This window comes from Etheostoma cragini, chromosome 6 (assembly GCF_013103735.1).
Source record: "Etheostoma cragini isolate CJK2018 chromosome 6, CSU_Ecrag_1.0, whole genome shotgun sequence".
Lineage (NCBI taxonomy): Eukaryota > Metazoa > Chordata > Actinopteri > Perciformes > Percidae > Etheostoma > Etheostoma cragini.
Genome location: NC_048412.1, coordinates 7,614,363 through 7,629,940, shown reverse-complemented (window position 1 = coordinate 7,629,940; position 15,578 = coordinate 7,614,363). Strand labels below are relative to the sequence as shown.

The 15,578-nt window shown below is 41.0% G+C and overlaps 2 protein-coding genes across 37 annotated transcripts in view; both read right to left on the bottom strand.

Annotated features, from left to right (window-relative positions):
- macf1b (microtubule actin crosslinking factor 1b) overlaps positions 1-6,108 on the bottom strand; it is a 39,510-nt gene extending 33,402 nt beyond the window's left edge. The window contains exons 1-3 of one of the 2 annotated variants that reach the window (XM_034874509.1): positions 5,967-6,108; positions 5,766-5,824; positions 3,088-3,199 (exon numbers count right to left, since the gene is read on the bottom strand). In XM_034874509.1, the coding sequence (XP_034730400.1) occupies positions 3,088-3,199; positions 5,766-5,824; positions 5,967-6,092 (297 nt within the window). In that variant the 5' untranslated portion in view covers positions 6,093-6,108. Of the gene's footprint in view, positions 1-3,087; positions 3,200-5,765; positions 5,825-5,966 lie in introns of those variants that run through there. The other variant, XM_034874508.1, reaches the window with a different exon arrangement.
- Positions 6,109-6,877: 769 nt separating this feature from the next.
- Positions 6,878-15,578, bottom strand: part of LOC117946383 (plectin-like) — a 156,731-nt gene continuing 148,030 nt past the window's right edge. For 34 of the 35 annotated variants that reach the window (XM_034874478.1, XM_034874479.1, XM_034874482.1 and 31 more), the window contains 3 exons: positions 8,104-15,184; positions 7,791-7,910; positions 6,878-7,639 (listed from right to left, as the gene is read on the bottom strand). In XM_034874478.1, the coding sequence (XP_034730369.1) occupies positions 9,026-15,184 (6,159 nt within the window). In that variant the 3' untranslated portion in view covers positions 6,878-7,639; positions 7,791-7,910; positions 8,104-9,025. The remainder of the gene's footprint in view (positions 7,640-7,790; positions 7,911-8,103; positions 15,185-15,578) is intronic. The other variant, XM_034874468.1, reaches the window with a different exon arrangement.

The following is a 15,578-nucleotide window of genomic DNA, read 5'->3' as shown; positions in this document are numbered from 1 at the left end:
TGTTGCTTGCTCTGGAGGAGACTACTAGAACTGTTGGGTCCTTGTAAATTATGGAGTGTGGTCTATCTGTAAAGTGTCACAAGAGATCAAGAGATAACTCTTGTTATGAATTGATACTATAAATAAAATTGAATTGAATTGAATTGAATAGAACGTACCGGGGAGAGCCCGATGGATCCCGTTCCAGCGAGTCACAGAACCGTATCCCCACCCACAACCTTTTCCTTAACCTAACAGTGTCAAAAGGGACATCAATAGTCCCAACCAAGCCAGTGTTATATGTTTCTAAAGGAGACTTTTATCGTCAAAAACAACGACAAAGGCGCCTGACCAAGCATCGGTATTTTATAAGATGGGAGTGCGAATGTGTTGACATGGTAGATGGTAGTCTGTAAGTTTCTCCAAAGGGGTTACAAACACAGATCGTATTGTGTCTTATTGGCCTTTTTGACCGTACAATCAATTAGTGGCTCAGACCTTCAGTCAGGACTATGGAAAACATCCACTTCAATAGACCATAACACTAAATCAACCAAAACTAGTTTTACTATAACAATCCAAACAACGAACCCTTCCCATCCCTTTGTGTAATTGATTCACAGTTTGTTGAAGAAGGTGCAGTCACCCTTTACTAAGGATATTTAAATAAATCATTACCTCAACGTCTGGCTGCACTACTGAGCTTCATCACGTAATCAAGCTCAATGGAGATGTTTCCTATCTAAAGGCTGAATTGTTCCATTACATAAATTAACAATATTCAGTCAGCAAAATCTTACTTTTAGTAATGGAAACAATTATCAGAGACAGAGCTGCTTCGGGAATCTGATTGGTTGAGATAGACATGATGGGAGGAACCTAAGCACAACAGGTTTAATGACTAATTAGACTAATAGGAAAAGGGACATGGGGAGATGAAGTAGTTAACATTAGCAATGCTAATGCTAAGGTTAGCTTGTTAGCTGACCTACTGTGACCCCCAATTTGCATAAATCTGTTACTATTTTGATCAAAGGTGTATTTGCTAGTCATGCTTGTCATTCAAAAACGTACTCAGCAAAAAATTTCCCCCTGATTTTGAACCCAACTGGGAATGAAAATTCTGGCTGCAGCTTTGACTGACAAATCCCTGTACAAATATTGGTAGATGGTTGTATGGCTAAATCTACAGTTGGTGTTCAATAAATGCCTCCATAGTCAGATCTGAGTGCTCTTACAATAAAGATCCTGCTTTTCTTTTTTGTTTATCCCCTTGCCCCTTCCACCCATCTGAGTCTAATGTCTTTTCAGCATGTGTGCTCATGTGTGCAGAGGGCCTCCAGTGCCAAGCACTTCTCTAGCCTGGCTGTCCAGGCCACGCACAATAGAGCCTGATTCGCCAACCCCTCTGTCTCCCTGTGTGTCCTAAAGAAGTTTCTCGGCAGGAGTGGAGGAGGACCACCTCAGTATCTGTCTGAGCATGTCTGACTCCGCAGTCTCGTGTCTCATTTCCGTAATGCTCAGTTAACTTCTACAATTTATTATACTCTCTAGCATGACTCATTGGTTCATTTTCCTCTTTGCTCTTTTATCAGAATAGTTCAGATATTCTTTACAGGTGCCAGTTACTGTTGAAAGTAGGAACGATCGCAATCTGCACTGGTCTCCACCGGGGAAGTAGGATGTTGTTGAATGCGATAGGGTGATATAGGTACAGAGAGACTTCATAGGACAAACATTAAAAGAAAAATCAATTCAAATGATTATGGTTAATAGGCATTTTCATAGATGCAGTCCATACCAGTTCCAGCAAAGATACAGTAAATCATATGTAAGATAAAACATTGGACAGCCTTTTTCTCCCAGGACATGGATTCTAAAGCATCTCTGTCACGCATGCTTGCCCTGCACCATGGGAACGGTGGATTAAATGAATGAGACTGAACTCTCACTGACTACATTTGGAGTCACATTCAGGTTCCTCCCTACCCACGCAATAGTCAAACCAGCATGTGGTAGTGCACGCTCTTTTCACTGTGTAAGATTTAAACCATCCTCAAGTGTAGCATTTTCAGTCTGTTTGGCCACTGTCTTACCTACCAATAAGTCATTGTAATCCTTCTGCTGTTTTTTTAGCCATACAATGTGGGCTGTCATTCGTTGGTCTACCACTCTGGACCAGAAAGGAATATCTCACCAACTAGTAGAATACCTTCCCCATGGTCTCCAGAGAAGAACAGATTGTGTGGCTCCCCTGACTTATCAAATAGCGCTACCATGAGGTTGACATTTGCAGTTTTGAGTGCAGTGTCTTAAACAACTATATTGCCATGCAATTTAGATCCATGGCATGGCATTATGCATGTGGCCGTTTGTGTTCTGCACATGATACACTTTCTTAGCACCATTTTAAAGTCAAGGTTTGATTTTTCTAACACTTTACTTCATTGTGTATGCTAATCAGCAAATATTATATATTGGTGAACATGGTAGACATAACAACTGTACTGCATATAACTGCATCAGCATGGTATGATTGTAAGTGGGAACACGGCTGTGCAGAGCCACTAGCTTTGCTTTAGATGGCTAGATGATAATGCAATATTGTTGCATTGTTTCCCAGCGTGATGAGAACACAGGGCCCCACAAATGTCTTTGTAGCCTTCAGAACAACAGTGGTTGAAGGACAGCGAGCGAGAGAAAGAGAGAGAGAGAGAGAGAGAGAGAGAAATAAAGAGCAGTGACATGACAGATGGATTTCTTTTCACATAGACGAGCATGGCAGGATGCACAGTGTGCAAGCTGCTGTTGTATGCTATGCATTGTACAAAATGATAGAAAAAAATAAAAGATAATGAGAAAATATGATTGAAAAAAGAACTAGCTCCTGTTTTTCTAATTCTGACGTTTTTAGACTAAAGTAACTGATGCCTTATAATATTCAGTAACTTAAACATTTGCTGCGGGGGAAAAAAAGTAATGTGACCTTAGGTGGAGGATCTGATGAAACACATGCTGTGCTTCTCTGACGACTTTAACATGGGATACAGTGAAATAGAAAAAGGTACAGAGACGCCAGAAGGCAGACAGACAGTAAACCCAACTAACCCTGGGGTCCAGAGGAGGCAGCCGCATCTCCATGCTCTTCAGCCACTGTCTCAGGGCTATGATTTGACCCCTGAACTCACACTGCCATTGACTCAAGTCCTCCATATCCCTCCTAAAACAGAGAGGAGCAATGTGAAGTGTAAAGAGTTACAGTGAGGAAAATAAGTATTTAAACACCCTGCTATTTTGCAAGTTCTCCCACTTAGAAATCATGGAGGGGTTGGAAATTGTCATTGTAGGTGCATGTCCACTGTAAGAGACATAATAAAAATTAAAAAAAATCCAGAAATCACAATGTATGATTTTTTAACTATTTATTTGTATGATACAGCTGCAAATAAGTATTTGAACACCTGTCTATCAGCTACAATTCTGACCAAAAGACCTGTTAGTCTGCCTTCAAAATATCCACCTCCACTCCATTTATAAACCTAAATTAGATGCACCTATTTGAGGTCTTTAGCTGGATAAAGACACCTGTTCACCCCATACAATCAGTAAGAATCCAACTACTAACATGGCCAAGACCAAAGAGCTGTCCAAAGACACTAGAGACTAAATTGAACACCTCCACAAGGCTGGAAAGGGCTAGGGGAAATTGCCAAGCAGCTTGGTGAAAAAAGGTCCACTGTTGGAGTAATCACTAGAAAATGGAAGAAGCTAAACATGACCGTCAATCTCCCTCGGACTGGGGCTCCATGCAAGATCTCACCTTGTGGGGTCTCAATGATCCTAAGAAAGGTGAGAAATCAGCCCAGAACTACATGGGAGGAGCTGGTCAATGACCTGAAAAGAGCTGGGACCACCGTTTCCAAGGTTACTGTTGGTAATACACTAAGACGTCATGGTTTGAAATCATGCATGACCCGGAAGGTTCCCCTGCTGAAACCAGAACATGTCAAGGCCCCTCTTTAGTTTGACAATGACCATTTGTCTGATCCAGAGGAGTCATGGGAGAAAGTCATGTGGTCAGATGAGACCAAAATAGAACTTTTTGGTCATAATTCCACTAACCGTGTTTGGAGGAAGAAGAATGATGAAGACCATCGGAAGACAACAAACCATCTGTGAAGCATGGGGTTGGTAGCATCATGCTTTGGGGGGTGTTTTTCTGCACATGGGACAGGGTGACTGCACTGTATTAAGGAGAGGATGACAGGGGCCGGGTATTGCGAGATTTAGTGGAACAACCTCCTTCCCTCAGTTAGAGCATTGAAGATGGGTCGAGGCTGGGTCTTCCAACATGACAATGACCCGAAGCACACAGCCAGGATAACCAAGGAGGGGCTCTGTAAGAAGCATATCAAGATTCTGGCGTGGCCTAGCCAGTCTCCAGACCTAAACCCAATAGAGAATCTTTGGAGGGAGCTCAAACTCTGTGTTTCTCAGCAACAGCCCAGAAACCTGACTGATGTAGAGAAGATCTGTGTGGAGGAGTGGGCCAAAATCCCTTCTGCAGTGTGTGCAAACCTGGTGAAAACCTACAGGAAACGTTTCACCTCTGTAATGTCTAACAAAGGCTGCTGTACCAAATATTAACTTTGATTTTCTCAGGTGTTCAAATACTTAATTTCAGGTGTATCATACAAAGAAATAGTTAAATTACAAATATATATAATATATATATAATATACATTGTGATTTCTGGATTTTTTTTAATTTTTATTATGTCTCTCACAGTGGACATGCACCTACGATGACAATTTCAGACCCCTTCATGATTTTGTAAGTGGGAGCACTTGCAAAATAGCCGGGTGTTCAAATACTTATTTTCCTCACTGTATATGAATAATCTTTTACAAACACCTTAAATGCATAGTTAGCAAAATTTTAATTACTGCCAAATTGATAATTTGGTTATATAGAGATAAATTGGTAATACGTTTTTCTGTAATGAATTTATCTTTGTACTATCTGAAGCATTTGGTTAGTTAGTGTCATATCACGGGAAGCATAGCGCTGAGTTATATTATTCACATTCATAGTGATACGGTGTATTTGTGAAATAACTGTAGGACTCTGAATAGGAATGCCTACTTTGGTGTTGAAATTGGAATGCTTGTGATGGCAGGAAGTAGAGAATGGGGGAAACAGGCACAAAAGCAAAGTCATGACCTGTACAACCGTAGGAAGAGGTAAAACAAAGCCTTCAATAAGTACTGTTGTTATCAAAGGACAATATAACCAGAGCATAGAGAAACATCTCATTAGGGAGGCATGTGCTCTCTCTCTCTGGCCGCTGGGCTGCAACATTAGTTTTTTTGTTTGTTTCAGTATGTTTCAATTAGACGTTTTACACTGTGTGCTCACTTCACAAATCACAGCTGTCTTTGTGTTGCTGGCAAATGCAGACGCACCGGTCTGCAAAGCTGATACATTTGAATTGAGCAACTGCCGTCACAGGCTGCGTAGTTCCTTTTAGTCTGACTGTTGGCGGCCACTGTCATTCAGACAAGTCTCACTTTTATTACAGTATTTGCTTCAGATATAAAACAAGTTCAATTCGACATTATTTTTGTGATGAAGCTTTAGTGGTTGAATTGGTCATAATCCAAAACGGCTCTTAGTATTTCTTTAAGGTTGAGTATTTAACTTGTGCATATGTTATAGTTTAGCACGTATTCAAAGACACAAGTTAAGTTAAGAAGATGGAATGGAAACATTAGACATTAGCATACCCATGTCTCTGATCCTGTGATGTAGGTGTTGGTGAGTCAAACAAAGCACTTCCTTGATCCTGCAGTAGACCATTGGAAGAAGAAAAAAAGAGATCTGTTCTTGTGTTTTCCATTTCCAGACGCTTTGAGCAAAGAGTGTTTAATCAACAGTTCATTACTGTAGGATGTGATTATGTCTATGTGTGTCTTCTGTGGTCATACCTCCCTGTTTATTGCCTGTGCAGGGAGAGCTGGGAGGGAAAGGGTCAGATCAGAGTAGTCAAGGGAGCTGAGTGAAGAATTCTGGGAGGTGAATGCCCCGTTTCTTCTGTTGGCAGGCTCCTCCATTAAGCCTAGTGGCTAATGTTGGCACATAGAAAATACATATGGATCTCTGGTACAAAGGAACGGGGTGTCCATTCACAAACATAAAAGTAATGTCCAATAGAGAGGGGATTTCTAATGATCTAAATGGTGATTTAGGGTCTTTTACACCCTCATCAGGCCATTTTTAAGGGGACCTAAAACATCGGTCATATTCTGTTATCATTAGCCTTCAAACACCCAGCCCAACCCTCATTGATGTACAAATATTGAATCATAATAGCAAGCATAAACCTCAGTGGCTTTATAACATTGTCACTTGTAGAGCAGGTGTTGGACCAAGTAGCTGTGTTTCACCTGATTAACTTGCTTTCTTGGGGATGAGAGTATGTCAGACTAACACTGCCCTCATGTGGCCAACTACTATTTAACAAGTTCTTTTTTTCAAGAGGGAAGATTAATGCCACTGGGAAGCCTGGATAAAACTATTTAATCAATAGCAACAGAGGCAATGGTAAAGAAGGTTGACATTGTAAAATAATGGTATCACCCTTCATACACACTATGTGCAAGACATTCAGCTATTACTTATATTTCTGTCACTCTCATATATTAAAATAAAGAACTAGCTCTACAACTGTTCTTACATTGTGCTTTAACATGGAGAGATGGAACATAGGCATTATGTGAAGTGCCTTATTTTCATTAGCATTAGTGTTCCTATTTAATTTGAGAAACACCACTATAAAACATTACACTCTTAAATTTGCTTCAGATGTATGTGTATTGGTGTATGAATGACAATAGGGCCTCTTCAGAGCATATTTATTTACAAAATAGTGTTAATGTCCAGAACATACATCAGAATCCATTCACCACATCAAAGCAAAATCTGCCCCATAAGCAAAAACAAACCAGTCAGTTTGTTATCTGATATATTCCTAAAGATAAAATCAAATCTGCAGTTGTCTATATTTTTACATCACCATTTTCCCCCCAAACTTGTTTGTAAAGTTAGTGAAACATGCAAGGCAAATTCATTATATACCCAAAAACTTGATGACAACAAAATAAAAACATGTACAGAGGTAAAACACATTTTACATACTTAACAGAAATAATAAAGCAAAACAAATCTTTGAGCTCTTTTTTCAGTTTGCAAAAGAAAATATGTGGCAAAATGTCAACTGGAAGTAATTAATTTGATATAATACATACATTCATGTAATGTGGTGCTGTATCAAATATATCTTTTCCAAATGTATCATTTAGCATTTTGGTAGGACTGAGTTCAAGGAGGGATGATCCAAATATATTCTGAGTGGACTTTTAAGAGCAGCTAATTGAAGATGTGCTGCTCTACCGCCACAGTTAATGTTAGTGTGTACGATTGGGGAGTGTTCTCTAAAACATTACAACATTATTAGGATTGAAGTAATAAATATATGAAAAAAAGTCATGAATGAAGAGTGTTCCATGAAAGGTATCCCAAGATGGTGTCAGGTTGACTCAGCCTCAGCATTCTTCAAATGTGATGTGCAATGGAAGAAAGGAAATACTCAATGGTAGATCTAGAAATAAAAGAAAATAACTATGCATTAAGCAAGAAAAAAATACAACTTAAATAAAACCTGCAAAACAAATCATGATGGAAAGTAGCTTAATCTTTGGCAAATGAAATGAACATGAAGTGATGTTTTTAAAAACAGTCAAACACTGTACCTGTAAAGCAGGGTGAGGATGACATGGACTCACAAATCCATCCAAGTTGAGGATATCGTATGATCCGGCCATCTGAGTAGCTTTGCTGATATGTTGGATTGTGGATTGTTGGAGGGGCTGCTAACAAAAAAATAAAAAAAAGTCAATTAGCAGAAATGAGATTTTTTATTTTTTTTTAAATAGTTTACTAGTGGTATAATCATGGTAGTGTGTGGGGTTGGGGAAAATGGCATAATCCAAGCCCTGAGATGTGATCAATGTCAACTGAAGAAAACAGACAGCAAAATAAAATAGAAAAAAAAAATCAACTTACAATAACCAAAATAACAGGATGCAGTTCCGTATGGGTGAGCAGGTTCAACTCTGACATCATCTTGGGATTAACCAGGAACACTTGAATGATGGTGAATATAAAGAAGCTACAACTTGGAGTGTGTAAAACAATAGCAAACCCAAAGGATTTAAAAGTCCACTAAATATATAAGGGCATTAAGTACAAAATGATGACAGATGTGAAACTGGTTTCAAAATGGTCTCCTTAATTTTAATTTTGGCACATCTCAGTGTTGTATTCCTGTAGTGTCTCATTTTGTAGTGTCGAACAGGTGTATTCTTATTGGGTATTATATAGTTACCTGGGCAACATTTAGCATACAAACATAACAAAATCTGTCCATAGTCTATACAATTTTTCAGAAATCTGAAGGCATCTATGTATTTTAGAATCTGTTAAAAACATTACAACTGAGTTGACATACAGTAGATATCTCATTAAGTACGGTCAAAAAAGATAAAAAATAGACAAATATCCTTGACTTTTAAAGGAATACTGAAAAATATCTCTTTGACATACATACAGTATATATTAGTTTCAGAAAGCACAAGTGTAAAACTTTGTGTAAAATGAAAACTATAAAGTCACTTAAAAAAAAGCAGAAATGTCACGCTTTGCTTTGAAAAATATAAACTGACTTGGTTATTAGTACTAAGGAAAATAATGTAATATCTAGCAATCCTTGATTATGTCTCCATATATGAGGCACAAATTTAGACATCTGTTATATAGGAAAAAAATCAATAGCCTAGGCAATTCTTGATGTGACCACATGCAGGGCAGAATGAATAAATTATACTTTGTTTGTTACTGTAACTATCTTTGCTATGAAAAATGCTAAGTGCACTATTATGGTTGGTTCTTAGACACTTGGGCTTTTGTTAGGAACAGAACTAGCTAATCAAAATCTGCGGCTGTAGCCAGTTGAAGAGGATGTGAAGGAGGAGGATGAGAAGTTCATGCTGAAGCCAGAGCCAGCATCAATGCTGCCTCTCCTGGAGCCTGTTCGGGATCCAGTCCTTGAGCCCGTCCGGGAGCCATAGGCAGATCCAGGGTTACTAACATTGTAGGGACTGTAGAGGCCTTTGCTGGATTGTGAGGAGGCCTCGAGGAGCCTTAGGCCAGTTCCTTCCTCAACCATGCTTTTGTCCATGACATCTTTATAGGAGATTTTGAGTTTGGTTTTTGGACAGGTTATGTATTTAGAATAAGCACCGACATCTCTCAGTTTCTGGGCAGTGCGTGCATCGATTGTGCCCTTCTTGATAGATTCATCTAGTGACACCCTGTTCTCTACATCAGGCTCAATAAGTCCACCAGTCAAATATTGGACCTCAAGGAAACGCTGCCCAGCCTCATAATACAACCAGCCTTTCTTTAGCGCCTGGGATGCGGACATCTTTACTTTAGTTCTCGGGTCTTCAAATCCATTGAATGCTTTTTGAGCCAGGGAGAGGCGATCAACCACGACTTTATCCACAAGACCTTTTTCTGTAGCTTCAATGACTGTGAATCTCTCTCCGGTTGTGGGGTCAATTATTCCTCCTGTGCAGGCTTGGGCCTCCAATAATCTTTGACCAGTGATGTTGTCTACCAGGTTTCTGTGTATGGCCTCAGTGATAGACACCTTCTCCAGCGTGTCTATGTCCAATATTCCAGCTATGGGGCCAGTCTCCTCCGATGGATCATTCCAAATGACTGCAGGTGGTTTAATGGAGGGTATGGGGCTCATGGGAGAGGAGTAAGTGGAGCCAGTGGTGGAACCAAAGGAGGATGAGCGTGAGCGGAAGCCCCCCGTGCTTCCAGAAAGCATGTCAGCAAATTCTGTGATGGATAGGTTTCCAGATCGGTATGTATCAAGGGCAGCCTGGTCAATGAGGCCACGTGTAAGAGCATCGTGAACATCATACTGTCTCCCTGACCTTCTATCAATGATAACAGATTTTACAGTACCATCAGACGAGGTCATTGTGATCTCTTCCCATTCACACTCTTGTTCAGCAAGTTCCAGGTATGTTTGGTGGTCAATGAGTCCCTTCCTGTAGGCCTCATACACAGTCATTTCTTTTCCACTCTCAGGGTCTACGATGACAACTCTGCGTTTACGAACTGAGGATTTGGAGGATGTCTTACTTTCCCGCTTCTTTTCTTTCAGTAGCAGGAGCACCAGGCCAGTGTCAGGATCGGTGATGCACCTCTCCATGAGCTGGAGGTAGGTTAGGTTTTCCTCAGTGTTGGGATCAAAGAAGCCCTTAGTATCATCAGATGGATCTGTCAAGATCTCATTCATTTCCTCATCAAAGAAGCCACGTTTGTAGGCCACCTCAACCGGCAGGCGGTGACTTTCCTCTGGGTCAATGATTCCACCAGTGGCAATCTGGGCTTCCAGGAGACGGATACCATGATCTTTCAAGATGAGCCCCTTTTTCATGGCCTGGAATAGTGAGATTGTCTTGCCTGAATAAGGATCTCTATATCCTGTCACTGCACGTTCAGCAGAGAGGAGCTTGTCTTTGAATTCAGGTCCTACAATTCCCATTTTCACTGCTTCATTGACAGTCAGTTTGAGGTTTTTGATGGGATCAATGACATATCCTGTGGATGCCTGTGCCTCAAGGAGTTCAAATGCTGTGCCTGGCCTAATCATGTTCTTCTTCATGGCCTGGTAAATTGATAAACGTTCCTTTGTGGACTCTAAGAATACACCAGCAATACAGCTTGTGCCCTCAAGGTACATTGATAGTTTCTTGCTAACCTCTTCCATTGAAATAACACCTTCATTCAGTTCAGTGACAGTCTGCTGGTCAATAATTTGTGAGCGGATCAGCTCCTCCATTGTGATCTCTTTCCTCAGACCTTTGAACATCAGCCTTTTGTCTCCCAGGGAGATTAGGCGCAACCCACCATCTAACTTGCATCTCTTGAGCAGCTGTGCATATGACAGGTCCTCGTTGGTGACAGGGTCAGTAAATCCTTTAACTTTGTCAGTCAGCCTCTCGTTGGTTTCCTTGTTTATGTAACCTCTTTGCATGGCAATGTCGGCTGGCAGGTGGAACTGGAATTCAGGATCAATAATACCACCGGTGGCAGTTTGTGCCTCTAACATTTTCAGAGCATAATCCTCTGGAACAAGATCCTTCTTCATGGCCTGGAAAAGAGATATGGTTTTCCCACTGTATGGATCTTTGTATCCTGTGACTGCTCTTTCAGCTGACAGAAGTTTATCATGGATCTCTGGGCCAACAACACCCTTACGAACAGCTTCATCAACCGTCAGTGTTTCATTCTTAACTGGATCGACAATGAATCCTGTAGCAGCTTGTGCTTCTAGGAGGCTAAGGGCTAGTTCAGGTTGAATAAATCCTCTCTTCATTGCTTGGTATATGCTCATCTTGGAGCTTGAGTCGGTTTTGACCCCAGCAACACAGCCTGTGCCATAGAGATACTGTTTCACACTGGTCATCTCCATTATGTCACGGATGTTCCTCTTGCCCTGTTTAAGGAGGTTGTATGTCTCTAGGTCAATGATGCGGGCACTGTAGAGCTCCTCAATAGTTATCATTCTCCTTATAGTCTTATATGACAGTGGACTATCATTTCTTATGATCTCTCTCTGCTCCATGATCTCAATGATAATGATGATCATCCGCTCTTTCGTGATTTTACCAGAGCGATATTCATCCATGAGCTTCTGCCTCTCTTGCTCGGGAATCAAATTTGAGTTCATGATTTCCCAAAGGTTCACTGGTTTATCAGCAAGCCCCTCGATTGGAATGTCAATCTGTGTGCTGGTCAGGTCACTTTGTGTTTGCTCCTCTGTGTAAAGGTATGTCTTCTCAACAACAGTTGGAGACTGAGGTTTAGAGAGTGGAAGGATATACAGACCTGTCTCTGGATCTTTTTTGCACTTGTCTTTAAGCTGTCTGTAGGTAACATTAACATCAGTTTCTGGGTCTGAGAAAGCCTTGTTATCATCAGATGGTTCAGATAGGGTCTTGGCCATTTCTTTACTGAAAATGTTCTTCTGATATGCAACATCAGTTGGGACACGGTGGCTATTCACAGGGTCAATGATTCCTCCACTAACCATCTGTGCCTCTATCAGTGGCGCGGCATGCTCTTTCAGGATGAGATCTTTTTTCACTGCTTCAAAGAGGGAGATTTTGTTGCCCGTGAATGGATCTTTATAGCCAGTAACCGCTTTCTCTGCAGAGAGAAGTTTTTCATGTAGCTCTGGACCAACAAGACCTGACTTTACTGCCTCATCTACTGTCAGGCACTGGTTCCTCACTGGATCTACAAGGAACCCAGTGGCGGCCTGGGCCTCAAGAAGTGAAAGACCTGTGTTGTGTCTGAGGAGTTTTTTCTTCATAGCCTGATAAATGCTCATTTTCTCTTTGGTTGGCTCCAGGTAGATGCCAGCAATACTATCAGTGCCCTGGAGGTATTTATTGACATTGGGATTCTGACTGACTTCTCTGGGTGTTGTTTTGCCTTGTTGAAGGAGGTCAAAGGTTGGTTTGTCAATGATTTTGGAATCATACAGAGAGCCTGCTGGGACAGGAGCTCGGAGTCCCTTAAAGCTGGACTGTTCTTGTTTCTTGGTCTCCTTCTCATTTACAAATGTGATGACAATCTTGATTATCTTTTCAATTGTAATCTTTCCTGACCTAAACTGTCTGAGCAGGTCAAGCCGTTGTTCTTCAGTAAGATATTCAGAGTTAATGATTTCCCAGATGGTCATCTTCTTGCCCTTAAATGGTCCAGAGTCAAGTTCCACAGTTGCCTGAGTCATAGCCTCCATTGTCTGGGCATCAGTGTATGTTGGCTCCTCTTTTGCATTGATTGCTTCGTCAGAAAGAGGCAGAAGCTGGAGACCAGTTTTCTTGTCAGTGACACATCTCTTAAAGAGCTGTGAGTATGTGACGTGTTCTTTTGTGTTGGGGTCTAAGAAGCATTTAGTTTCATCGGTGGGACTGTTAAGAATCTGCTTGATTTCATCATCAAAATAATTTCTCTTGCAGGCCACATCATGAGGAATGTGATAGCTGTTTACTGGATCAATGATGCCGCCCGTGGTCATTTGGGCATCAAGCAGTCGGATTCCTTGTTCTCTAGGTATGAGATCTTTTTTCATTGCCTGGAACAAAGATACAGTCTTTCCAGTGTAAGGATCTTTGTAACCTGTAACAGCTCGCTCTGCAGACAGCAGTTTTTCATGCAGCTCAGGACCCACAACACCTGCCTTGACAGCTTCATCAACAGTGTACTTCTGATTACGAACAGGGTCAACCACATAGCCTGTTCCTGCTTGGGCTTCCAGCATATTCAAGGCAGGCCCGGCTCTCATCATGTCTTTCTTCATAGCTTGATAGAAAGACAGTGTCTCATTGGATGAATTGATGACCACACCTGCAATGCAGTTTGTTCCCTTTAGTGCTTTGTGGACAGGCTCTTTTTCAGACACCTCTTTGACTGTCGCATTGCCCTTATGCAATTTGTTGTATATGTCTTTATCAATGATTTTGGATTCCAGTAGTTCTGTGGCAGGGACAGGTGCTCTCAGACCATCAAAGGTAATCTCATTCTTCTTTTCTTTTTCCTCTGCCACAGTAATCACAATCTTAATGATTTTTTCTATTGTGATTTTGCCTGTCTTGTATTGACGGAGAAGGTCCTTCTTTTGGTCATCAGTGAAGTACTCGGAATTGATTATTTCCCAAATGGTGACAGTCTTTCCCTTGAATCGTCCAAATGGCACTGACACCGTTGTTTTGCTGAACACATCCTTGGTCTCCTCCTCTGTGTATATACTTGAGCACTGAGCAGCTTTGTCTGTGATTGGCAGAAGAAGCAGGCCAGTTTCAGGGTCAGTGGTACATCTTGCCATTAGCTCAGAATATGTCAAAGGCTCCTGAGTGCTGGGGTCAAAGTATCCCTTTGTGTCTTCTGAAGGTTTTTCCATTATCTTGTTCATTTCAACATCGTAAAGTCCCTCTTTGTAGGCTGTTTCATTGGGTACACGGTGACTATTGATTGGGTCGACAATGCCACCAGTTGCAAGCTGAGCTTCAAGGACTCTGATGGCATGATCATGTTCTATCAGACCCTTCTTCATAGCATCAAAGACAGAGGTCCTCCCACCAGTGTATGGATCTTTGTAGCCAACAACTGCCCTCTCTGCTGAAAGCATTTTGTTGTGCAGTTCAGGGCCAATCAAGCCTTCCTTGACAGCCTCATTAACAGAAAGTTTCTTGTTCTTAATTGGGTCTACAATGTAACCTGTGGCTGCTTGGGCTTCAAGAAGGATTATGGCTGTGCCTGGAGTAATCTTCTTGTCTTTTGATGCTTCATAGATTGACATTTTTTTATTAGATGGTGTAATAACACCAGCAATGCAGTTCTTTCCTTTAAGAATTTGATTCAGTTTTTCAGTCTCCCCAAGCTCTTGAACAGTGGTATTGCCTTTTTTTAGCTTGTCAAACTCCTTCTTCGATAAAAGGCCCACAGCATGAAGTCTGCTTGCAGGTACCTTATCACGAATGCCATCAAAAGCCAAGGGATCTGGTCTCTTCTCCGCACTATCTACTGTATCACCGGCACCATTGTAAACCTTCTTTGTTGTCTCAACCATTGTAACCTGGATTTGCTCTTTGTCGGGGACTTCTTTTTGTGCCACCTCAAGCTGATGCAGCTTGTCGCGCAATTTCTGGTTCTCTTCTGCGAGTAGCCTTTCCTGGTCGAGTCTCTTCTTCTCCAGTTCCTGCATTTCTTTTTGTTTGTTAAGCATTTCTTTCTCAGCCTCTTTTTGTTTATTGAGGGCCGCGTCCATAGTGGCGTAGAGTTTCTTCTTCTCCTCCTCCATCTGTTGTCTCTGGCGTTCTTGTTCATCTTTGAGAGCTTTGGCTTTTTTGACTTCCTCATCAAACTGACTCTCTAGACGCTTTTTCTCATCTTCAATCTGCTTCTCCTTCTTCAAAAGCAACTCCTTTTCTGTCAGGAATGTCTGCTGGAGCACTGTCTTCTCATGTTCGATTTGTTTCTGCTGTGCATCAGCCATCTGAGAGAAAAGTATAGAAAACACAAGTTACAATAGGCATACAAGTGAGGCACATATATTCTATACATTTTTATTTATCCAAATTGTTTATTTAATTTGTAATGTATAAAATGTGTACAATGCACTCTGCTTATGGAGATAACAATAATCCCTAATTTAAGTTATACAAGTGTTTTTCTACATTTACTAAATTGATTGTGCAGTATATATGTTCAGTAAATGTACTCATGTTTAGGATTCTTATATCCAGATTCAGGATCATAAATTGTCATTGTTTGTATTTTTGCAGACATTCTAAAGTCCAGAACAACAACAACGAGAATTAAAACAACCATGCCCCAAATAATTTACGGCTACTTGAAGTGGATTGTGTTACCTTATATAATGTACTGCA